At 32.3% G+C, this 27,589-nt stretch overlaps 1 protein-coding gene across 2 annotated transcripts in view; it reads right to left on the bottom strand.

Moving 5' to 3' along the window:
• LOC126885940 (zinc finger protein 227-like) overlaps positions 1–27,589 on the bottom strand; it is a 60,074-nt gene that overhangs the window by 12,193 nt on the left and 20,292 nt on the right. The window contains exon 2 of one of the 2 annotated variants that reach the window (XM_050652763.1): positions 17,906–26,126. The exons of the other annotated variant lie outside the window; for it this stretch is intronic. Within the exon in view, the coding sequence (XP_050508720.1) occupies positions 24,712–26,126 (1,415 nt within the window). The 3' untranslated portion in view covers positions 17,906–24,711. Of the gene's footprint in view, positions 1–17,905; positions 26,127–27,589 lie in introns of those variants that run through there. 2 annotated transcript variants of the gene reach the window in all.

Raw genomic sequence — 27,589 nt, 5'->3', positions numbered from 1 at the left:
TGCGAAACAAAAAGAGATGAAACTAGGGGAGATGGAAATGATCGTTATAAACGTATAAATTAATATTACATTACATAGTTTCCCACCTTTAGACGTACGAGAGGAGTGTGACAAGTGTCACTGTGACAGTAGAATTTTATAAAATACTTCTGTCACAGACGTCTAAAAGTGGGAAACTATGTAATGTAATGTTAATTTATACGTTTATAACGATCATTTCCACCTCCACTAGTTTCGCAATGTATTAGGTTTTCCATCTTTTGCGCTATTTTGCCGGTTATTAGCGCGCTCATCACTGTATAAGGTAGATAGAGGCTTGGGCCAAGAAAATCTCCAATGGGACGTTATTTATATAAAAAACTGCTCCCAAAAAATTTTTGTTCAATTTAAAATATACGACACCAAGCACCAGCACTTTAAAAATTCGCAAAAAGGCGACTTTTAAGTATTTTTAATACCTTTCAAATAGCATGTAGAAAATTAAAATCTGATTAAAATTAGATTTTTGAAAATGGCAATTTTTTAAAAAGTTTTAACATTAGGTACATAAAATGCTCCCAAAAATAAGTGTTATCGCACATATAAAAAACGGTATTAGATGTTAAAAATATCAAAAATTTGTTAGAATAACAAAAGAAAAGCATTATTTTTAACCTTTTATTGTATGACTTCATAATGTAACGACTCAGGAGCAAATTAAAAAAAAAAAAACGAGTAGTCAGTCTTACTAAGTAATCTGAAAAAAGAAAACGTTTACTACAAAAAAATTTCCACAAACGTGCACTTTTCTAAAAATATGCTTGAAGTACAGATCCGCATACTCAAATGGTATTTTAAGTTGGTGGTAAAAGGATTCAAGCATATTTCGGCTCACAGTCGCCATGTATCGCCATTACATTTAATTTAACAATTGCAGTTTGCATTATTTAGTACCTAGTAAACGTAAACGGGTTTAATTGCGCTTGAACTGTTTTACCACAAAATTATTTTTAGTATTCTGTAAAACACATGTTAATACAGGATTAGTTTCAATTAAATAAATATTAGATTTGTGCCGACTTTTGAAGACTAATTAAGTATTATCCAACGTGCCAGTTGTAGTTACACTGTGGATAACAGCTGGGATAAAAATGATTAATAATAGTTAACATCTGCACTTGAACCGTTTTACCAGTAACATTTTTATCAGCACCATATACCGATTCAAGTACATTTTTTTTTTATAAAAGAAAAAAGGAAAGGATATAGTAAGACTAATAATATACCCTTATATCTTTATTATTTTATAGAACATTGTACACTAGACATATATATTTTAGTTTAATGACTCCTATAATTTTGTCTATTAATCTTTTATTTTAGTTAGAAATAGTTTTCTTATAGATACTACAATTTTATTCAATCAATGTCTTTTGAAAAATGTTCAAAGTTAATCTATAAAAAATAATGAATGTAAAAAATATTTTAGTTTTATATCGGCGTCAAAATTTGGCGCCCCTTAAAATGTAGCGCCCGGTCGCATATTTACAGATGCTAGCCCGTGTGTAGACACCAGGGTGTTGAAATCAGTTAGGGATTGGAAAAACAGTACATTTACAAATACTGTAAAAAAATAGATTAGGACACCAGAGTGTTGAAACCAGCTAACTTTTGTAGTGGCTATACATGCACAGATACTAACGGCCATACACACTGCTTTTAAATGCTACTGGCATGGCGGCTGTCACGTTGCTGGTTTGCGAAAAAATATTGGGAGAATATATTATATATACAGTTTACATGTATAAAAAAATTAGTTAAAGTATAAAGAGTATAAAGAATTAGTTAATAAACAAAATTAATTATATTAATCAATAAGCGAGATAAAATATTTAGACTTTTATCATTATTACTCAATTTTGTTATTATTAATAGTATATTACTCAACGAGCATGTAATGATGGCTACTACCTACTCACGATGATGAAGTTTGCGATACGAGCCCAATGAGAGTGTCGTAATTCATCAGATTGAGTAATCGCCATTACATGAGAGTAGAATACTATACTTTTTCTACGACCTTTTTTATATATACAAAAATAAATACGAAAAATAAAAACGAAAGCTGCAACGAAGAAATAAATAATTTCGAGAAAAACATAGAACACATTAGGAACATAATTACTTCCAATCAAGGTAGTCACATAAAGAAAATGCTAGGGCTACTTAACGATAAGCTAAAGAAAATCGAAAATCCATCAGATTTTTTTGATTTTTGTACGTTAGTAAATAAACAGAGCCCCTATTTAAAGGCAGAAAAATTGAGGTTTAACCAACTGCTGTCAGCAGAAGAAAGCATCGTGAAGGATTGTCTTGCGAATCTCGTAGGATTCAATCTGGGCGTCCGTCCAAAATCGAGGCAACAAAAGAAAAAAAAAAGAAGTAGAAATCTGATGAGAAACATCACACAGAACCAACCTAACGCTAAAGTGCATAGATCTGCTCATTAACCTAATATTATTTTTAATAGATTTATATTGTTCATATCCCAACAACGTTTATTTATTAATACCTAAATCACTTAAATATTTTCCCACAGAAGTATATAAAATCAAGTCAATAGCCGTTAGCATCGCTATGCATGTATAGCCACTAAAAAAGCTAGCTGGTTTTAACACTCTGGTGTCCAAATCTGTTAGTATTTGTACATGTACTGTTTTTCCAAACCCTAACTGATTTCAACACCCTGGTGTGTATACACGCTAGCATCTGTAATAGTATGGTATGTATAACTACACCCAAACCCAGACATCCAAAGTGAAAGATATCCTCCAACACCGAATTGTTTTATATGGTCCACATAACGTTCAGAAAAAAGTCACACATTTTAAGCGTCTGGTTTGGGGGGGGGGGGGGAGAAATCGGAAAATTCATAGTTTTTTACGTTTTTCGTCAATATTTCTAAAACTATGCGGTTTAGCAGGAATAACCTTCTATACAAAAATGTTCTACATTAAATTTGAAATAAAAAAGGCCTAATGCACAATCCTTCTAAAATGAATGGTTCCAAGTTTTCTCCAACACCAAATTGTTCTATATGGTCCACATATTGTTCAGTAAAAAGTTACACCATTCTGAGCGTCTGGTTTGGGGGCAGATGGGGGAGAAGTCGGTAAATTAGTAGTTTTTTTACGTTTTTCGTCAATATTTCTAAAAACAATGCTGTAGCGTAAACAATGTTCTATACAAAAATGTTCTACCTAAAATTTAAAACAAAAAAGGTATGATACATAATTGTTATAAAATGAACGGTTCTAGAGTTACCGAGGGTGAATAGTGGAGGTTTTCGATACATTTTATATTTTTTGGGCAATTTATAATATTATTACTGATGAAAGAAATTTTCTTTTTAACTTAGAATAGAATAGAAATATGCCTTATTGTCATGAAGAATTTAATAATTTTATAAACAAAGCTTACAAGAATCATAAATAAAAACAATAACAAATATAATTTACTAAAATTATATAAATCGTCAATATAAATAAAACATAATAAAGTGAAATAAAAATCATTAACAATCTATTGCAAAATTAAAAAAAAAATTTGCAAATTGCGTAATCTACCTTAAGAAATTTAATAAGTTAAGCTGCTGCATATGACACTCAAATATAGATTAAGATTCTACTTATACATAAGAATACTGTAATTTCTTGGTTATTGGTTAAGAAACTCTGCTATTGAATAATATGATCTTTCAGATAAATAGGTTTTTGTCATTTTACGGAACTTGGGGAAAGATGTTGCAGATTTAAGTTGTAGAGGGAGATGGTTGTATAGTTTTTTGCAGAATATAATATAGATTTCTTTACTAATTCACTGGACGGGATCGGTAAATAGATGTCAAAGGTAGAATTTCTGGTGGAATGTCAAGGTCTTGCTGGAAAGACATGTAGATGTTTACAAACTAAGCTTTATTTTCACGTTCTTTCCCTTCAATGCGTGTCATCAAGGGTGCCGACGACGCACTAGTGTCGGCGCCAGCATTGTGTTACTAAATGAACCATTACGAAATGGACACCTCAGTTGTTTATATCTTTGTTCCTTATATGCTCTGAGATTCGCTGGTGTCGCTCCTAGCGGATTACTAATGCAACTTTCACCGGTAATTTTTAAATTTATTATTTAATTGTTATCGCTTAATATTTACAACGCATAAAAGTAATTAAATTGTAATCGATTTTTTAAAAATTTTGCTAATCATTTTAACGTTCTATTAATTAAATAATAATTTCTTCCTTCGGATACTTTCACAATTATCGTGTAGATGGCGCTTAGATTAATTTATAATTACATATTACGAAATATTAAAAAGACTTAAATTCAGTATTTAAAACGTAAGTATATTTAAGTTAAAAATATACACCACAGCTTTGACCAACTAATATTATTTCCTATTAATGTTTTTAATTTCAATGTTTTAAATTAATCACTTTGACATTTATGTCAAATTTTCAGTAAAAGCTTACAGACTTGTCACTACTGGCACTCGCGAATTTTTAATTATCCCCTCTACCTACGAGCTCATAGCATAAATGAAATATATGAGGTATTTAAGCACTGTTTGGTTAGGTTTAGATGTGTTAATAATAAGGAAAAAAGACGGACACATAGGCCATACAGTGTATCGGAAACCGACAGATATCTAAATGCTGCTTCACATCACATCCTTCACAATTGCATGAACTGCGAGACATAATGAAGGGAGAAGATTTAAGATCACCAGATGGAAACCAGAAACTGAAAGACCAAGGGGAATACCCAGAGAGAGATGGGAGGACCAGGTCATTAGAGATATCAAAATTCTAGAAATGAGAAACTGGAGGGAACTATATACATATCGATATGAGTGGAAGAAAATTGTAACGAAAGCCAAGTCATACAACAAACTTTGACAACATACAAGTGGAATGCGGAGTGATTCACTGCAATAAGTGAATCAGAGAGCTCTAAGTAAGAGCGGCAAACATTCCACCCGGAACTAAAAGCCCTGATGATGATGATCACCCTTAAAAAACCAAGAGTGTACAACGGCTCAATATATAAAATGAACTAGAAGGTAAAATGAGCCTAATTCCAAATGTTTGTACAAATCGTTGCTGGACGAAAAAATTGTGAGGGACATTTTTAAATGCTTTTCTTTAGTTCAATCATTTGCAACAAATCTTTAGGCGTTAATTTGACTGCCTTTTCTTCAATGCAAATGAATGAAAATTTGCAGACTTATGCTGTGACATTGTTCCCGTGACAAACAGTTGTTTTCACAACTAATTTTATATTTGGCTTTGAAATTTTAAGGTAAATAATTATATTTTGGCAATTAATATTTAAAACATACAAAGCTAACGTCATTCACACAGTAAAGAAATGATTGTGTTTAGATTTCCGTCAAAGTGAATAAAATAACAAAAATAAAATATGTTATTGAATTTTTTTATAAATTGTTTATTTATTTATTAATCAATAATAATAAAAGAATTTATTAAGCTACTTCAAATGTAGCTGTAATTCTGCACAAAAATGTTGAAGCAAAACTTACATTTGCCATTCTATATATTTGATAACGTCAAATTTTATAATAAAACCCGTAATCGGAACAGTAGCCACTTTCTGTCAGTTGTTGTTGCGTGAAATAGATTTCCGACTTATTTCGTATGCTTTAAATGATGACGCACGGGTAAAGACTCGCGGACTCAACTATAACTTTTTCTCCACTCTGTACTTTCTTATGTTTTATCAAATGGATTTGCTTAGAAAACAGCACAAGGCAAATTTCACACTCATAAAGTCCCCACCCCCCAGTATATGTTTGCAAATGCTTTTTTTAAATTACCTTGTGCAGTAAACGTTTTTAAGCAAAATTCACACTTGTAAGTTTTTTTCTCCAGTGTGTACTTTCTTATGCGTTGTCAAGTTGCCTTGCTGAGAAAATTGCCTATGACAAATTTCACACTTGTAAGGTTTTTCCCCAGTATGTATTCGTAAATGATCTTTCAAATTACTTGGTGTAGTAAATGTCTTTAAGCAAATTTTACACTTGTACGGTTTTTCGCCAGTATGTGTTCGCAAATGAACTTTCAAACTATCTGCTGCAGTAAATAGCTTAAAGCAAATGTCACACTTGTAATTTTTTTCTCCAGTGTGTAATTTTTTATGCGTTGTCAAGTTGCCTTGCTGACAAAATTGCCTATGACAAATTTCACACTTATAAGGTTTTTCACCAGTATGTATTCGTAAATGAACTTTCAAACTATCTGCTGCAGTAAATGTCTTTAAACAAATTTTGCACTTGTACGGTTTTTCACCAGTGTGTGTTCGCAAATGAACTTTCAAACTATCTGCTGCAGTAAATAGCTTAAAGCAAATGGCACACTTGTAATTTTTTTCTCCAGTGTGTAATTTTTTATGCTTTATCAAATTGCTTTGCTGAGAAAATTGTCTATGACAAATTTCACACTTGTATTGTTTTTCTTCAGTATGTACTCCCAAATGTCTTTTTAAATTAGTTGCTTCAGTAAACTGTTTAAAACAAATTTTACACTTGTAAGGTTTTTCGCCAGTATGAACTTGCAAATGCTTTTTTAAATTACTTGTAGCAGTAAATGTCTTGAGGCAAATTTCACATATGTAAGGTTTTTCACCAGTATGTGTTCGTAAATGCACTTTCAAACTCTCTGCTGCAGTAAATAGCTTAAAGCAAATGTCACACTTGTAATTTTTTTCTCGAGTGTGTACTTTCGTATGCGTTGTCAAGTTGCTTTGCTGAGAAAATTGCTTATGACAAATTTCACACTTATAAGGTTTTTCCCCAGCATGAGCTTTCGTATGTCGATCCAAATTAATTTTACTAGTAAATTGTTTAAAACAAATTTCACACTTGTAAGGTTTTTCCTCAGTGTGTATTCGTAAATGCGTTTTTAAATTATGCGCAGCAGTAAATGTTTTTGTCTAATTTGAACTTTTACACTTTTCTTTAACGTGGTTTCTTCACCATGTTGACTTATCTGTTCCTCTTTGTGGTGTGACTGTTTTGGTGATGTTTTCTCAGTTTCCATTTTAATGTCGGTTTGATGAAAACCTAAAATATAAACCAAACAATAAAAATTTGTTTTTTACTGCAAGGAAACATAAACGCAAAAACTCAACAACACGAATAAAATCAGTTATGTGCATAATAAATAAATGAAGTATAGTAAAAACGGAAATCGGTTCGGATGCGCAACAAAGCGGCAGTATCAATGTTTGGTGTAAATGTTTAACTCGTTCAGTGCCCACGCTGACATTGTGCCGGCACGAGCATTTCATCAAGGGTGCCAATAACGCACGATTTTATTTCAAGCCTTGTAAGTATGGGTTGAAAATGATGGCTTTGACAGATGCCAGAACTGGATATCTATATAATGCATTTAGTTATTGTGGCAAAGATTCGGATGGTTTCGATTTGCCAGATAATGAAAAAAAATATTCTAAGCCCACGCAAGCCGTTTTCAAACTTTACCCTATTTCAAAGACATTAGCCTACTTTCTCGCGTGCCAAAAAAGCACAAGGCCGTTTTGTCAGTCTCCTCAATGCACCATAATGAAGGGAACGTAGGAGAATCTGGCAAACCGGAAATAATTGACTTCTGCGATCAAACAAAATGGGGAGTAGATAGCCTAGATGAAAAGTGTAGTGTTTATTCAACGGGTTGGAGAACGAGGTGGCCAATGGTAATTTTTTATAGAATGCTGGATATTTCAAGTGTTAATTCTTTTTTGGTTCATCAGTCGTGGCGAGATAATGCGGAGATGAAACGTTTCGGCTTCAATAAACAACTTGCAATGCAGCTAGTAGAACCAGAAATGAGACGTCGTTTTCAAAATATGCACATCAGTCGGGAAGTCAGAATGTGTATTGGTCGTGTTTTAAAAATAAAAGTACAACATTCTAGTGATATCTAATCCTGAACCTGAGACAACTCATTGAAAAGTCTAGAGAATTTCAAGTACCTACGATTATATGCTTCGTTGACTACCAAAAGGCATTTAATTGTGTAAGCTGGATAAATCTGTGGTCAATTTTAATAGAAATGGGCGCACCAATGCACCTGATGACACTTATTAAAAATCTGTACCAGTCTAATATAGCGACAGTACGACTAGATCAGAAGTTCTCAAACAGAGAGAGGTGTTAGACAAGGATGCGTGTTGACACCTGACTTATTTAACATTTATGGTGAACATGTCATGATAGCCAGGGAGGTAGTGTCAAATTTGACCGGAGCATTTTAGCATGGCTCGTTTCTTATTATTTAGGTAGGTGTTCCAAAGCTTATTAACAAATGATGTGTCAGCTGGCCCAAAACCGGGTATTTTAGGCAAGAAAAGCTAAAATATGAAAGTTAATGGACCAACGCTACAGCTTAAATGTCAAATATTTATATACGTTACTCAGAACATTTAATGGACTTGCTTACTTGGCACCTACCTTTCACTCAGAAGATCGGGGTTCAAATCCTGGCGCGGAAAATTCTTTTTGTTTTTTAAATTGACATTTTATTTTGAAAAATATTTATTTTTATAATACCACGTTTTTATTATTTATACGAGACAATATAAAAAAATCTGTATGTCTTTTATAGAATTATGCATAGAACTTATGAAATAGCATATATACATTTGATCATAAATATTATGATTGACCTTAATAAGCAAAATTGTTGTACATGAACCCCTGAAGCTTCTTGAGTTAGTACGACCAATCTAAGTGAAAAAGGGGGTTGGCCTCCCCACCCCACTCCCGACATTTTTTTATCTTTTTAGACAAACTGTTTTTTGCATAATTTTATGTGATGTAAAACCAAAAGATACATACAACCCTAATTTTTCACTTTTCTATCACCAACCCCCATTTTTTTAATAGCAATCTAATTATTTCCCTGTTCTCTATATTATAAAAATGAATTTTTGTCTGTATGTCCCTTATAGAATCGTAAACTATGCATTTAATCATATTATGATGACCTCAAGCAAAGTTTTTGTACTTACATGAACCCAGGAAGGAGTTAATACTTAATAATATATACTTAATAATTAATAGAGTTAAAAGAGTTAATACTTTTTTATTATTAACTAGCTGACCCGGCAAACTTCGTACCGCCTTAAAACTAAATAATGTTTGAATGTTTAATACCTAAAATTACCAGAAAGCCAAAAAATACTAAAAAATATTGCGTACCCATACTTTTTTCTACCAAATGCATAGTTTACGATTCTATAAGGGACATAGGTACAGACAAACATTCATTTTTATATATTATAGAGAATAGGGAAATATTTAGATTGCTATTAAAACATGGGGGTTGGTCATAAAAAAGTGAAAATTTAGGGTTGTATCTTTCGGTTCTACAACATATAAAATTAAGAAAAAACAGTTTGTCCAAAAAAATAACAAATAATATCTCCCTTTTCACTTAGATTGTTGGTCTTACCAACTCAGGAACCTTCAGAGGTTCATGTACAACAAATTTGCTTATTAAGATCAATCATAATATTATGACCAAAAATGCATAGTTTGCAATTCTATAAAAGACATACAGATTTTTTTATATTGTCTCGTATAAATAATAAAAACGTGGTATTATAAAAATAAATATTTTTCAAAATAAAATGTCAATTTAAAAAACAAAAAGAATTTTCCGCGCCAGGATTTGAACCCCGATCTCCTGAGTGAAACGTAGGAGCCAAGTAAGCAAGTCCATTGAATGTTCTGAGTAACGTATATAAATATTTGACATTTAAGCTGTAGCGTTGGTCCATCAACTTTCATATTTTAGCTTTTCTTGTCTAAAATCCCCGGTTTTGGGCCAGCTGACACATCATTTGTTAATAAGCTTTGGAACACCTACCTAAATAATAAGAAACCAGCCATGCTAAAATGCTCCGGTCAAATTTGACACTACCTCCCTGGCTATGAGGATGGTTTTAGAAGGATGGGCCGGTGGAGTAACAGTAGCCGGTAGAAAAATCTCCAATTTGAGGTTTGCTGATGACACTACACTTATAGCAGCAAATGAGCAAGAAATGTTTGATCTTCTGCGAAAAGTTAAGTACGAAAGCAATAAAGTTGGTCTGAAAATCAATAAAGCTAAGACAAAAATAATGGTGGTCGACAGATTTGACACTATTCAACTGACTAACATATTACAGGAATACCAGATAGTAAACACCTTTGTCTATCTCGGGTCTAGTATAACTAACGATGGTAACTGTGAAGCAGAAGTTCGGAGACGTATTGGTATGGCAAAAAATGCGATGAGTCGCCTAACTAAACTTTGGAAAGACAGATCTCTCTCTCAAAATATCAAGATGAGACTGGTGAATGCCCTTGTATTCTCAATATTTTTATACGGAGCAGAGACTTGGACTCTTCGCGCATGCGAGCGCCAAAAAATTGATGCCTTTGAGATGTGGTGCTGGAGAAGAATGCTGCGCATACCTTGGACAGCTCATAGGACAAACGTTTCCATTCTAAACCAACTCAATATTAAAAAAGGCTGTCCACAATATGTCTACAACGAATTCTGCAATTCTTTGGTCACGTGGTTCGCAGAGGTGACGACAGTTTGGAGAGATTAATTGTTTCTGGAAACGTTCCGGGGAGAAGATCAAGAGGACGGTCACCAACTAGATGGTCTGACCAAATAAAGCATTCAGCTGGAAACTCATTCTGCGAAGCTCTTGGAGCAGCTGAAGATAGAGACCAATGGAGAAACATTGTTAGGAATATTGGAAGAAATCACGATCCTCAGTAATGGGGAAACGACAAGAGAGAGAGATTCTAGTGCTAACCAGGAAGACAAATTTGAGGTCAGAAAATATTGCAAACGTTCAGCTAAAAAAAGACGAAAAACAGCACACTTCTGCATAATTTGTAAAAGTCCAATATGCATGGATTGTGCCAAAAGAGTTTGTGTGGAGTGTGCACAATGAAAAGACACATCGAGAAAACCTACTGCACGTTTCTATACTACTGATTTTATGGTAACTTCTAATTAATTTAATTGATGTGTTTTATGTTTTTAACACATTTTGTACAAAAACTGCGTAATAAGTTCGTATTTTATGTTAAAATAATGCGAAAAATAATGTATTAAAAATTGCATGCATTACATTTCTTTACAACTTGATTGCGTTTTACTAAAATATATATCACATAACATTTATACCCTACTTAGTCAACATAAGATAAATGTAAGCTTAGTTGCCCCATATAGTTTTTTTTTCGTAAGCTTTCGTTGCCCTCACAGTCACAGTATGTATTCGCAAATGCTTTTTCAAATACTCTTCTACAGTAAATAATGCCCAAGAAAATTTCAAACTTGTAATTTTTTCCTCCAGTGCCTACTTTCTTATGCTCAGTCAAATTGCTTTGCTCAGAAAATTGCCTACGACAAATGTCACACTTATAAGGTTTTTCCCCAGTATGTCGTCGCAAATTCTTTTTCAAATACTCTGCTACAGTAAATGGGTGCGTTCGGACGACCATAGCGACTGGCTGTCAGCAGAAATCGGCTGAGTGGTTGAATCCAGCCGTAATAGGGAAAGCTTAGTAAATCTCTCAGCGGCTGGCTTCCAGCGGTGACGTCTGACAGCTACTGCTGGCTCAGCTGTCCAGCCGCTGTGGTCCTCCGAACGCACCCAATGTCTTTAAGCAAATTTAACACTTGTAATTTTTTCTCCAGTGTGTACTTTCTTATGCCTTATCAAAAGGATTTGCTTAGAAAACTGCACAAGGCAAATTTCAAACTCAAAAGATGCTCCCCCCCCCCCCCCCCCCCCCAATTATGTGTTTGCAAATGTTTTTTAAATTACCTGGTGCAGTAAAGGTCTTTTTCTACAAACGTGTTAAAATGGTTAAAAATGCAATTTATCTACTCTGTCATATTATGTATAAGTTTTTAGTTTGTGAAAACTGTCATCATAGATAGCAGTGCGTGAAGGATTTAAAGTGTGCGTGAAGTAACAATGTATTTTAAATGGGATTTACTTTTTAGCACTGTTTTTAACTTTCGAGTTGTCATGGTGACAATCCTTAACTTTCGCGTTGTCATGGTGATGACAATATGAGCAATGAATTATTGTACCCTCGGAGATCGCTGGGAAAATTTCCACTCAAAATAACAAAATTCAGTTTGGCAACACTGCGTGAATGTTGATAGTAACATATCCTTTTTAAGATAAACACAACTGTAATTTAGTCCAAACAAATTAATATATTTTTTTGCCGACAAAAATGAGATTTTTTCAACCAAATAGTGTTTCAAATATGATGTCCAAAATAATTTTTAATTGGGTTCTGCTAATGGGCTTGCTTTTTTTGTCATTAAAGTAAAAAAAACTTAAAATTTCACTCATTAAATCATTATTGTCCGGTTATCGTCTTAATTATTTTAACTGTACTAATATTCGTCGACTAATTCTGAATGATTAATAGCTTAAAAATGAATAACCATTTTCAATTTCGTTGCAAAACGAAAATACAGCCGAACCATATTCTAGTCCAACCAGAGAGTGCATCAAGCACCTCTACCGGTTTCGAAACTTATTAGTCTCTCATCAGGAGGCACATATGCTGCTCTCCCTGATCCAACCAAAACAAAACCCCAGCGTGCAGTCCCCGGATTGCAACGAACGAAATGGCATAGATGCCCTAGCGGCAACTGCTACAACAAGACTAAGTTTTAAGCCATACGGATGCTGAGACTAAGGAAGATGAGGGAATTCTACAATTTACAATTCACGTCCCATCTGCTCAGCGCGGTAAAGTTCCAACGAGAATGGTTCCCTTACCGTATGGCTTGCATATTGTAGAAGCCTCGGAGGTGTAACCAGAGAAGGTTCCCATTGTTTTCATTCTGGTGGGGTGTACAATAGCATTATGTTGTTTTATATGCCATTAGAGTGAAAACTTAGTCTTGATTAATAGCTTGTTAAAACATTTTATCTGTAGCGGCTTCTGGAATATCTTAAAAATATCGAATTTCATTGATAAAATGCGCATATCCAACCGATCTTCGCTTCGACCATACAACAAAAGTTTTGACAGTTTTGTGGTTTGAAAGTAGTTAGAATTTTTAAATGTCAAAGTTCTAAAAATTGTAGAATAGAAATGAATTCCAGTGACGAAGACAGCTTTTTTTATTTGTTTATCGTAGATAAAATATTGTATGAAACTGTGCGTGAAGTACCGTAAAATGGGGTTACTTTGACCGCTGGGGTGAATTTGACCGAAAACATAGAAAAATATCTATTGCGATATACTTCAGCCACCCTGTATAATTTTTAAAATTATTTTTAACGATTCAAATTTATAAATATCTAAGAATTCATTTTTAATAAAAAAAAAGAATTAATATTCCAAGGGTTGTTAAATCCACCGATATAACGAAGAAAAAATGGTTTAAAAAACGGTCAAATTAACCCCACTTACAAGAAAAATAATTTTACGGGCAAAATGCATATACGGTCAACTTCCCCCCAGATGGGATGAACTTGACCAAAGGCATTTTATATTTTTTTTTCTAAGTCATGATTATTTTCTTGTAATTATAATCTAAGCTACTGAAAGTAGACGCCTAAACCCATAACATATTTGCATATAGAAAAATGTAGCAAAATTTAAAATATGATTTTTATAGGATTAAAGTACAAAATCGGTCAAAGTCACCCCATTTTACGGTACTTTTTCCGAACTTACGCGATTTATAGCACTCGCTCCGTTGTCGCTCGTGCATACTTCACGAACTGTTTCATAAATAACTATTTTAGCACTCCATAGGAGCCTTAAAAATGTCAATGGGTGCTTTAAAAATTTTAAGGCACTGCAGTTAAAAGTAAATGTCAAATTTTGAAGGCAAACGTCAAAATATTTATATTTCATTTATTAACATTAATATTAATAGTACAATTTGCGCAATTTGAAAAATGAATTTCTTGCACTGCAGTTTTACCATTTTTCATGGTTAAGGCGGAATGAGTAGAAATAACTGAATTTTCAGTCGAAGTTGAGGCCACAATATCTTCGGATGTTGTTGGTGATATTCGCTGCACCGTCAGCAGTAAAAAATAACACGTTTGTAGAAAAAATATTGCAAAATATTAAATATATACGTGTTAAAAGTACATTTTTAAGGCACTCACGTGCCTTCATGCGCCAAATCTTCACATGCGTGCCTTAAAATTGTACTTTTAACACTTATATCATAAATAACTATTAAGCAAAATTCACACTTGTAAGTTTTTTTCTCCAGTGTGTACTTTTTTATGCGTTGTCAAGTTGCCTTGCTGAGAAAATTGCCTATGACAAATTTCACACTTATAAGGTTTTCCCCAGTATGTATTCGCAATGATTTTTCTAAGTACTTGGTGCAGTAAATGTTTTTAAGCAAATATCACACTTATAAAGGGGTATAAGTGACAAAAAGTAAATTTTGAGTAAAGCCGTTCAAAGTTTAGCCTTTACTGTAATTGCCACGTTATTTTAATGCTAGTTTTTCTTCTCCGGTTTGGTAACTGTAGGCATTATTATTCTTAGTTGTAACAGAAAATAATACTTTTATTAAATTAACTTATTTTGGAGCTATTTTTAGGTTGCTAAGTAGCACTTGTAGCCCTTTACTTCCAAGAAAAGCAACATAAAGGTAAAACGTGCACAAAAAATCTGTAAGTTTTTGTAGAAATTTATTCTTTACAATAACACTAATACAGGGTGAGTCATGAGGAACTGTACATACTCCTACCTCGTGTAGAGGCTCCTAGGGGAAATAACAAATGACCATTAAAAAGTGTCTGCTACCATTGTTTAATAATATACAGGGCGAGTTTCGCATTTTGACAGGAATTTGTATTCGTCATAATTTTTGAACGGTCAGATCGATGTGTCTCTTATTTTGGTCAATCGTTACACTATTACCACCTAATCAACTGATTTATTCAAACTAGAAAAAAATCAGGTCCGGCTTCAAAAAAATTAGTTCGTTTGGGTCTTAGAAAAAATTTCACCCTGTATACGCTTTTTGAAAACTATAATATGAATTTTACAAATTATATAAATAGGCAATTAAAATGACATATTTATTTTTTCCCCACACGATTACTTAATTTTTTATAAAAAAATCAAATTTGAGTATGAATTAAAAGTTTGGTAAAGTGAACCATAAATTAAAAAAAAACTAACTTTTATTACAAAAATTAATTCTTTTTGAACAAATATTTAACTTATGTTACACCCCAATCAACTGATTTATACAAACTAGAAAAAAATCAGGTCCGGATTTAAAAAATTTGTTCGTTTCGGTCTTAAAAAAAAATTTCACCATGTATACGTTTTTTGAAAACTCTAACATGAATTTTACAAATTAGACAAATAGGCAATTAAAATGGCATATTTATTTTTTCCCCACACGATTACTTAATTTTTTATAAAAAAATCAAATTTGACTATGAATAATTAAAAGTTTGGTAAAGTGAACAATATTTACTAGAAACCAGATTTAAAAAAATTAACTTTTATTAAAAAAATTACTTTTTTTGAACAAATTTTGAAAAAAAATTAAACAACGTTTTTCTCAAAATTAAAAGCTTCACCATTTTTTTTCTATACCACGTCTAGATCTAAAACCCATAACACTTCTCTTTGGACTCTATAGTTTAACATAGACGTGATCAAATAGATAAATCTTAAATTTTTAGAGTTAATTTTTGCGATTTAACTTTGCAATTCACGAATCTGCACCTTTTATTTTTAAAAATTCATAACTTTTATGAGAAGAAGACGAAAAGTCTACAACAATTTTCATATTCACAATGGTAAGAGATATGTGCTGTAAAATTTCATAAAAAAAATATTAAAATGAAACAGAGTTGTAGCGAGTTAAACCGTGATTTCATTTTTTTTTTTTCAGTTTTAGGTTAAAATTTCGATTTTGACAAATTTGATTTTTTAATAAAAAATTAAGTAATCGTGTGGAGAAAAAAATAAATATGCCATTTTAATTGCCTGTTTGTTTTTTTTTATTTATTTTATTCTGGCCTTGGTTCAGAACCTTTAGCCACACCTGTTTGTCTAATTTGTAAAATTCATATTAGAGTTTTCAGAAAGAGTATACAGGGTGACATTTTTTCTAATACCAAAACGAACTAATTTTTTAAATCCGGGCCTGATTTTTTTCTAGTTTGTATAAATCAGTTGATTGGGTGGTAACATAAATTAAATATTTGTTCAAAAAAAATTAATTTAAAAGTTAATTTTTTAAAATCTATGGTTCACTTTACCAAACTTTTAATTATTCACTGTCAAATTCGATTTTTTTATAAAAAATTAAGTAATCGTGTGGGGAAAAAATAAATAAGCCATTTTAATTGCCTATTTGTCTAATTTCTAAAATTCATATTAGAGTTTTCAAAAAGCGTATACAGGGTGAAATTTTTTCTAAGACCCAAACGAACTAATTTTTTAAATCCGTGCCTGATTTTTTTCTAGTTTGTATAAATCAGTTGATTGGGTGGTAACATAAATTAAATATTTGTTAAAAAAAATTAATTTTTGTAATAAAAGTTATTTTTTTTAAATCTATGGTTCACTTTACCAAACTTTTAATTTATACTCAAATTTGATTTTTTTATAAAAAATTAAGTAATCGTGTGGGGAAAAAAATAAATATGTCATTTTAATTGCCTATTTGTATAATTTGCAAAATTCATATTATAGTTTTCAAAAAGCGTATACAGGGTGAAATTTTTTCTAAGACCCAAACGAACTAATTTTTTTGAAGCCGGACTTGATTTTTTTCTAGTTTGAATAAATCAATTGATTAGGTGGTAATAGTGTAACGATTAACCAAAATAAGAGACACATCGATTTGACCGTTCAAAAATTATGACGAATACAAATTTCTGTCAAAATGCGAAACTCGCCCTGTATATTATTAAACAATGGGAGCAGACACTTTTTAATGGTCATTTGTTATTCCCCATAGGAGCCTCTACACGAGGTAGGAGTATGTACAGTTCCTCATGACTCACCCTGTATATATCTTTTTATTTTCGACTTTTGCTTCTTCCGAGTTTTCTAGTTCTCCAGCCATCATGTCGCAGATTTGTGAAACTCATGAAAAATTGGAGGCGCGTAGTTGAGTAACTGTTGAAGATTTGAATATTTAGCTTGCTTAATGAGCGGCCTTCTGTCAATCAGTACTGGCAAGAGATCTGGCAGGGCAGAATTTTTGCCAGCTCGAGTGGGTTTCATAGATAGCTCACTAAACTCTTCTATGCTACCTCCAGCTGTTTTCTGGTAATACAGGGTTAAAGGTTGGTTCTGCTGAAAATGTAACCATTGCTTACTCGGTATTAAACTTAAGCTCTTCTTGAAGAATTTCGCAAGTACATACTTGAAAGTCTAAAAAATCGTCATTTTCCATCTGCACTCTAAAGAGCTTTCTACTTGTAGAAGTTACCAGCTCAATCCCATGTTGATGTACATACAGATCCTTTTTGGTTCTTTTTTTTTCTAACTCTATCAAACCAAATACCTATGTATATGGATGTGAAACCTGGATCATGAAGGTTAACATGATGAACAAGTTGGAAGTCTTCGAGATGTGGTCATATCGTCGAATGCTCAGACTATCTTGGGTTCAACGCATTTCAAACAGAGAAGTCCTAAATAGAGTAGGCCAAGGCGGAGGTGATATCTCGAGCTTATAATGAGAGGTAGCAGATACTGGATACTGCAGTTAACCCTAGGATGCATAAGCAAATATTTCTGCGTTATGGGATAACATGAGTCTCGCAGACTCGCTATGTAAATAAAGTACTAAAGCAGATATTTTCTTTAATAGTTGTCTAATATTTATTTAATATTTCTTTATTTATAATTATATAATATTTTAGACATAAATATATGTCATAAACAAATAATAAATACCTGGTAAGAAACTACACAAACCAATTCTTGCATATTAAAACACTGTGTTCTTTGCAAATTGGACACTTACTCTTCTGACAAATTTGTGTGCTCATTCTTACAATGTGTAAAGGGCACTCGGAACATCTCCTTTTATTTTCTATAAGCCAAATCTATCCCTAAATTTTCTTGAGGCAACTCGAGATGATGAACAAGTTGGAAGTCTTCGAGATGTGGTCATATCGTCGAATGCTCAGACTATCTTGGGTTCAACGCATTTCAAACAGAGAAGTCCTAAATAGAGTAGGTCAAGGCGGAGGTGACTTAATCAAGATGATAAAAAAGAGAAAACTTGAATATCTCGAGCTTATAATGAGAGGTAGCAGATACTGGATACTGCAGTTAACCCTAGGATGCATAAGCAAATATTTCTACGTTATGGGATAACATGAGTCTCGCTATGTAAATAAAGTACTAAAGCAGATATGTTCTTTAATAGTTGTCTAATATTTATTTAATATTTCTTTATTTATAAGTATATAATATTTTAGACATAAATATATGTCATAAACAAATAATAAACAGTCTTTTTCTATTCTATTTAAATAATAAATACCTGGTAAGAAACTACACAAACCAATTCTTGCATATTAAAACACTGTGTTCTTTGCAAATTGGACACTTACTCTTCTGACAAATTTGTGTGCTCATTCTTACAATGTGTAAAGGGCACTCGGAACATCTCCTTTTATTTTCTATAAGCCAAATCTATCCCTAAATTTTCTTGAGGCAACTCGATAAAATTACCCATATGTCTTCGGATGGTTTTTGTAAGTTTAGAGTTTCCAGCCCTTCTTTTTATAAATGGTAAAACTAAGTCATTTACTAAATCTTTGAGAAAGTATCTTCTTTTATTTGTTTTTCCTGATGCAGCAAAATTTTGATCTTGATTTGTATAAAGGAGAAACGCGTTAAGAATTGCTACAACCATAATGTTGTACCAAACGGTAATGTATAATTCGGTCCATTTGATCAACCCCACCTTTTGTTTTGTTTAATTTTTTTTTGTTTTTGTAAAATTTGACAGTTTCGGGCTTCTTTGCTGGACTACTAATATCTGAAGATTGATCATGTTGCATTTACCTAATAACAGCTTTATTTTTTGGCACGTAACTTACCAAAGTCAAATTATTATTGAATCCAAAAATATAGGAAAAACGCATCTTTCTTTTGAAGCTTGAAATTCGTAGGAAATCTCTTTCTTATTTGTTCGTAATGTAGTAATGTCCCAACACAAGTTATTCCTATAGACAGTAAAAATGTTGTGCTAAATGGATTCCAGTAAAAAACTTGTCAATTGCCAAGCTGCGACCAGAATTGTTTATGGAAGCGGCCAAGGACCTTACAACACTTTCTTCTACATTTTGTTGAATATTTTCACCAGGTTGACGACCTAAGTATATTGGCCCATCAACTGCATATATCTTGTTTCACTTTCACAAAGCCAAAAAAATTTAATGCCGTATTTTGCAGGTTTCGATGGCATGTATTGAATAAAATTCCAACCTCTAAATGCAAGCAACTGTTCGTCAATGGTTACATTCAATTCTGGTACCATGACTGTTCGGCACTGTTTCACAAACAACTCCCATACATATCGGACATAAGTAAATTTGTCAGTTTCCAACCTAGTTGAACGCGTTCATGGGTCGTCAAATCGGATGAATCGTCTTATATTTTCAAAACAATTTACTGCCGTTGTAGCTTTATTCAGTGGGTTTGATGATTTATCTAAGAACAACTCTCTGACAGGGGTATCCTACTTCTGCTCGACACCAGCCAGTAGCAGTAGGCCAAAAAATGCGTTTATTTCGTCCTCTTCAATTTTTGGCCATACCTTTCCCTTGGCCTCCAATACTTGGTTGGTTTCTCTATTGGTACATATTATTATGTCTCCAACCATTTCAGATTTCAGGCAATAGATAAATATGCGTAATGGAATAGTACCGAAGGAGCGCGGTCATTCTCAACAAACTATAAAGGAGACTATAAATCAAGGACTATAACTCAAGGAGACTATAAATGTACTACTAACTATAGAGAGTAACACATCAAGTGCTCCTGAAAGAAAGTCAAATTAGTGGTGAAATAGTGGGTTTTCTAAATTGAAAGTGGTATCAAATTATTTCTTGAAGGGTATTACACAATTTTCCAATTAAAGAAAGTGAAAATATTGACGATTTAACCTAATTATATACGTTTTTCATCAAATTACAGCAAATTTAATTTGTTGAAGGCATTAAAATCCCATTAGCCAGTGCTATTCTTATCTGGGACCCATATTTCAAATTGCTTTATCAGCTTTTTATTAACTTTTTTTCTATCAGATACAAAAAAGTTGAAGGAAGTTATTAAATCAGCTGTTGTTAAAAGTGTTCCTTAGAATCCAGTGGTGTACAGTTTTGTTTTTGAATAGGGGGTCGCTGTTGCAAAAATGCCAAGCAAAGGAAAATGTGCAACATGTGATGTTGCTTTCAGCGAAAAGGAAAAATTAGTTGTCTGTGATAGCTGTTTTGAATCTGTTCATTCTACAGAAACCTGTACTAAATTGGCGGCTTCTGAATATCGTGCAGTCATTATTCAAAACAGATCCCTGGCCTATTACTGTATGGAGTGTCGAGAGGCGATTAAAAGGGTTCCTAAACTTTTGATAGAAATGAGTAAGTTGAAGCAAGATCTTGAAAAGCTTACTAATGATATGAAAAATTTGTCGTCTGAAGTTGAGTTAGTAAAACAGGAAAATGTTGAATTAAAAAAGGAAATTCAATCGTTTAAATCAATCCAAACAAACTTAGTAAATCCAGAAAAAGAAGAGGATGTTATTTATGAAGTGATGGATCGACAAAATAGGACATCTAATATAATTGTCTTTAACATAAATGAATCGAATAAACCGACTCAAGCAGATCGTACTAAAGAAGACAGTGAAACAATAACAAACATTTTGAAGGACTTCCCAGTGGACTCAAATAATTTAAAATTGTTTAGGTTGGGTAAGTTTGATAACAAAAAAACTCGTCCCATCAAAGTTATCCTCCAATCAAGTGAAGATGCCCTAAAGGTCCTAAAAAATAAAGCATCAATAAACATTCCTGGAATCAAGATTTTTGCTGATCAAACCAAAAGACAAAGAGATTATTATTTTACTGTAAAGAATCAACTTGATGAATTGATTAGAGCAGGTGACTTAACAAAAACTATTAAATATATTAACAATAGGCCTACCATTGTCCCTAAATTTATAAATAATAAACCAAATACTGTTAGCAATTCAACTTCAATTGATGAAAAAAACTAAATGCAGACCCTAATTTACTTTTTAATACCGATATTATATATTTAAATGCACAAAGCGTTTTAAAAAATATTGATCAAATAAGAACAAGCATTGCAAACTATAACCCAAAATTAATTTTGTTAAGTGAAGCAAGAACCACGCAAGATATATATGATAAAGAGATCATGATAGAAAATTATAAATGTATTAGATGTGATTCAAATAGTAGGTACACTGGTGGTGTATTGTTATATATTCAGAATAATTATGAATTTTCTTATGTTAAGTCATTTGTCTTACATGGTAATTACTGGTGTAGATTTATAAGGATAAATTTAATTTCTACCACTTGGATTGTTGGATGTCTTTACCACTCGCCGTCAAGTTCAGATGCGAAATTTTTGGAAGATTTTGAAGAAATATGCGATAGTGTATTGTCTAGGAATAATAAGTGTGTATTAGTAGGTGATTTTAATCTTGATTTTCTTAGTGATAGTTTTTATACTATAAAGTTTAAAAATCTAGTTTCAATATATGGCTTAAATCAGCTTGTAACAAAACCAACTCGCATTACCGAAACCAGTAAAACATTAGTCGACTTTGTTTTAACAAACCAAAATAATATTTCAGTAAATGTGCATGATTGTCCAAAAGTAACTGACCATTCTATTATTTCTTTCAATTTATTTAATACAACAGCTACTGACAGTATCATAAAAAAATATAGAAATATAAATGAAAACAATTTAAACACTATTAAAACTAACTTAATGATGGTTAATTGGAACTTAAATACAACAAATATTGACACTATCTTTCATGAAATTATAACTAATTGCGAAAAAGAAATTAATAATACTGCGCCTATTCAATCGTGTAAATATAAATCAAATATACCATGGTTTGATAATGAGGTGTTTAATCAAATTAGAATTCGTGATAAAACATATAAGGAGTTCAAAAATTGCCGGGAAAATGAGAAACAAAATAAATGGTCATTGTTTAAAACTCATAGAAACCATGTCGTTAATTTATTAAAAGCTAAAAAAGATAAGTATTATCTGGAGAAAATTAATAGGTTTAAAAATGATCCAAACAAAATGTGGAAAATATTAAAAAATTTAATTAATGTTAACAACTTTGATATAGCTGTATATGTTTTGATATAGATGCGGAGCATAATGTATTAAGAGAACGTTTGGAGATTGCAGAAAATTTTAACAAATATTTTGTCAGGAGTATAACAAATATTGTCAAAAATATTGATTCAATAAATTTCTGGACCAATACCAATAATAATTTATATTTAAATTTGAGTGAATTTAAACCACTGTCAATGTTAGACTTACGTAAAATAGTATAGTATGGACAACAAGTTCTCCATACATGAAATATTAAATTCAAGGATGGTGAGGGAAATTTTTGAATCGATTGGTCACGTTATACTGAATTTTATAAACACTTCTCTAATGACAGGTAGAATTCCTACACTTTTGAAAGTGAGTACAATTGTTCCTATTCAGAAGATTTTGAATACAAATAAAGCTAGTGAATTTAGGCCCATTAACACATTACCCCCAATTGAAAAAATATTAGAGATAGCAGTTTATGACCAACTACTAGAACACGTAGGAAAAAATTCAATTTTAATAAATAATCAGTCCGGTTTTCGACAGAAACATTCATGTAAGTCAGCTTTACAATTGACTCTCTGTAAACTTAAAAACGATATTGATAAAAACCGATACATAGTAGGTGTTTTTCTTGATTTTAAAAGAGCCTTTGAAACCATTGATCGCCAAATACTCCTAACAAAACTACAAAATTATGGGTTTGTAGGTAAAGTACACAAATGGCTAAGTGATTATCTTAGTGATAGGAAGCAGATAGTACGTTTTGATGGGGCATTATCCTCTGAACATTATATCAATGTTGGGGTACCACAAGGCAGCGTATTGGGGCCTCTCTTATTTATATTGTATCTAAATGACATAGACCTATATGTAGAAAGTGAATTTATTAATCTTTTTGCGGATGATACTTTTGTAGCTTGTAGTGATACTAACCTTGAAGTAGCGATTCAAAAAATGAACAATACATTAGAAAAAATGGCTAAATACTTGGCATCAAATAAATTAAAATTAAATATTTCCAAAACTAAAGCAATGATCTTTACAACAAAATACAAATATAGTCAATTAAATACGGATAACATTCTGCTACAAGTAAAAAATGAAAAGATTGATATTGTAAGATGTGTTAAATATTTGGGGTTTCAAATTGACAGTTGTTTGAATTTTGATCATCATTTTGATTATATTGTCCGTAAAATAACGAAAAAACTATATTTTTTTAGCCGAATATCACAAAATATATCGACTCAAGCTAAAATTAGTTTTTAATTCAATTATTCAGCCACATTTTGAGTACTGCGCAACTATATTGTATATGTTTAATTTAAATAAACTCAATCAACTACAAAAACTACAAAATCGTGGCATGAGAATTATATTGAAAACAAATCGACTTACACCTGTATCATATATGCTACAGGCTTTAAGTTGGTTCACAATTGAAGAGAAACTGTATTATTATACAATGATTTTGGTTTATAAAATACTTAATAATGTAGCTCCAGATTACTTTAAGCAGTTTATAGTGTACAATAAAAATGTGCATGATTATTCTACAAGCAATATGGGGAATATTTACATAGCAAAAACAAATTATAGAATGACGATGAATTCATTAGTATTCAGGGGTTTTAATGAGTTTAACGCTCTACCAGGTGAATTAAAAAATACAATGTCACTAAAATCTTTTAAAACCAAACTTAAGCTGTATATTAGAAACAAGTGATGTAATACTTTATTATGTTAATTTTATGGGTGGGTATTGTATGGTATTATATGTTGTAAATTTATTTAAAGTTTGTTTAATTTCATTTGATGTTGCTTAGTTATATTTGATTTTTGTAAATGATTTGTAATATCTATTCTCTACATTTATTGTATATTAGGGTAACCTATTTAAATGAATAAATATCTATCTGTCTATCTATCTATCTAACCTTTGAACATTAAGTCGATAAGTGTCTCCCGGACTCATTGTATGCATTATAGGAGTATGAACGGAAATTATTATTTTTTTATGAATACTATTTAAATTTTTATATAGTAACAGTCATATATGTCAAAAACGAATTCATAAATAGACAATGATCAAAATGGCTTTAACCACATTTTACGAAGATGTAAATGTACGCCTTAGTCTCTTAGACTCATGTTTTGCATCCTAGGGTTAATACTCAACGAAAAGATCGTCGGAAAAAAGAGGAATTGGTAGGAAGAAATATTCACGGCTCCAAAACCTTCGTCAATGGACTGGCTTATCAGCAGATATAAGATGTGCGCGGTGTCCTTTCACACTTCTTATGTGTTCTCAAGTTGCCTTGCTGAGAAAATTGCCTATGACAAATTTCACACTTATAAGGTTTTTCCCCAGTGTGCACTTTCTTATGCGTTCTCAAGACGCCTTGCTGAGAAAATTGCCTGTGACAAATTTCACACTTGTAAGTTTTTTCTCCAGTGTGTACTTTCTTATGCGTTGTCAAGTGGCTTTGCTGAGAAAATTCCCTATGACAAATTTCACACTTGTAAGGTTTTTCTCTAGTATGTACTCGCAAATGGGTTTTTAAATGGCCTGCTACAGTAAAGGTCTTTAAGCAAATATCACACTTGTAAGGTTTTTCCCCAGTATGTGTTCGCAAATGCGTTTTCAAACCAGTTGCTGCAGTAAATTTCTTAAAGCAGATTTCACACTCGTAATCTTTTTCTCCAGTGTGTACTTTCAGATGCTGTATCACATGGCTTTGCTGGGAAAACTTCTCAAGACAAATTTCACACTTGTAAGGTTTTTCCCCAGTGTGACTTCGTAAATGCGTTTTTAAATTACTCGAATTAATAAATTTCTTAAAGCAGATTTCACACTTAAAATCTTTTTCTCCAGTGTGAACAATCATGTGAACAGTTAAAGCACCTTTTTGAGTAAACTGCTTAAAACAAATTTCACACTTGTGCGGTTTTTCTCCAGTGTGCGTTCTTAAATGATTTTTCAAATTCTCTTTTGTAAAAAACTTTTTAAAACAAATTTCACACCTGCAATGTTTTTCCCCAGTATGTGTTTGCAAATGCTGTTTTAAATGACTTGAGGTAATAAATGTCTTTAGGCAAATTTTACACTTATAAGGTTTCTCTCCAGTATGTGTGCGCAAATGCACTTTCAAATGATCTACTTTAGTAAATGCCTTATAGCAAATTTCACACTTGTAAGGTTTTTCCCCTGTATGTGTTCGCAAATGCATTTTCAAACTACCAGTTGTAAGAAATGCCTTAAAGCAAATTTCACACTTGTAAGATTTTTCTCCAGTGTGTACTTTCTTATGCGTTGCCAAGTTGCTTTGCTGAGAAAATTGCTTATGACAAATTTCACACTTATAAGGTTTTTCCCCAGTATGTCTTCGCAAATGAGTTATCAAATCATAATTTGTAGGAAATGTCTTAAAGCAAATTACACACTTATAAGGTTTTTCCCCAGTGTGTCTTCGTAAATGCATTTTTAAATTACTTGAGTAATTAAATGTCTTAAGGCAGATTTCACACTTGTAATGTTTTTGCCTAATTTGAACTTTTACACTTTTGTTTAATGTGGTTTCTTCACCATGTTGACTTATCTGTTGCTCTTTGTGGTATGAATGTTTTGGTGATGTTTTTTCAGTTTCCATTTTATCTTCGATTGGATGAAAACCTAAAATATAAACCAAAAAATAAAAATTTGTTTTTTACTGCAAGGAAACATTTAGCCCTGTGATGAATCACTCACGTTAAATATAACTTAAAGCTATCCTGTATAGTGTTGCCCAAATGCAAGACCAAGACGAGACTTAGACAGTCCTAGTCTTGCGCCAGTACACCTGGTCTTGGTCTTGGTATTGCGCTCCCGGTCTTGGTCTTGCAGCAAGAGTCTTGCAAGTCTCGCAGTTGCCTATTAGCCTATTGCATATATTTGAACAACGTGACAGAGATGTACTTTTTAAGCTAGAATATCATAGCCATAGTAAAGATCAGCCAAATTAATAAATATCTAGACCAGCGGATCTTAATTTGCGGTGCATGTACCACTGGTGGTACATATCATTATTTGCGGTGGTACACAAAACGCAAACACAGCTAAAATCAGCACCACAATTATTATTATACTTGTGATCCGTGCCTATGTTCTAACTAACTAAAGTTTATTAGAAACTTATATATTTTATTATATTAATACAGTGTAGAAAAGCCATATCCATGATGAACGGCATTCTGTGGGACCAGACAATATCTAAAGCGAACAAACAGCTCATATACAATAGCATACTTAAAAGTATAATCACATTTGGCAGTGAAGTTTGGCCACTGAAACAAAGATCGGAGAAAATGCTACTAGTAACAAAAATGGACTTCGGGAGAAGAGCAGCAGGCAAATCAAGAAGAGATCGGATACCAAATGAGAGAATACGAGAAATGATGGGAGTCACACATACAATAATTGATGACATGAAAACAAAACAACTAGTATGGTACGGCCATGTACAGAGAATGCCAGATGACAGGATCCCTAAGCAGATTTTGGCATGGACACCACAAGGGAGAAGAAAAAGAGGAAGGCCGAGAAGAAGCTGGAGGGAGGGAATTGAAAAAGAACTAGAGGAAAGAGAAATCCCTCCAGGTCTATGGTTAAACAGAGAAGAATGGCGGTTAGGAGTCGGAAGGCGTCGAAGAACGCTGTAAACCGATAGTAATAGTAGTAGTAGTGTATTTCATTATCCAATATAAGCGAATATAATGTCCAATGTAAGCGAAAATATGAGGTTATCAGTACAAATTGCCCAAGAGCTCTAAAATTATTGAATTTTTCCCGAGTGACACTTTGACAGTTTTAATTTCACGAGCCGACGGCGAGTGAAATTATGTCAAAGTGTCACGAGGGCAAACATTCTATATTAATTTTAGAGTTCGAGTGCAATTTGTTGCGATTATTTCATGAATAAAACTGTTCAAAACCAAAATTTTATTGTAATTTATTTATGTAAGTACAAATTAGTACAATTAAACACAAAGTTTTTATAAATATTTGACGATTGAAAGTCATCACTTTTATAATTTTTAAAACATTAATTGTCATTAATGTCACTGAATGTATTTTTTCGTAGCAACGAAGGGCATCTG

The sequence above is a fragment of the Diabrotica virgifera genome, chromosome 6, assembly GCF_917563875.1.
Source record: "Diabrotica virgifera virgifera chromosome 6, PGI_DIABVI_V3a".
Classification (NCBI taxonomy): domain Eukaryota; kingdom Metazoa; phylum Arthropoda; class Insecta; order Coleoptera; family Chrysomelidae; genus Diabrotica; species Diabrotica virgifera.
The sequence above is the reverse complement of the archived record's forward strand: the minus strand, read 5'-3'. Positions and strand labels throughout refer to the sequence as shown.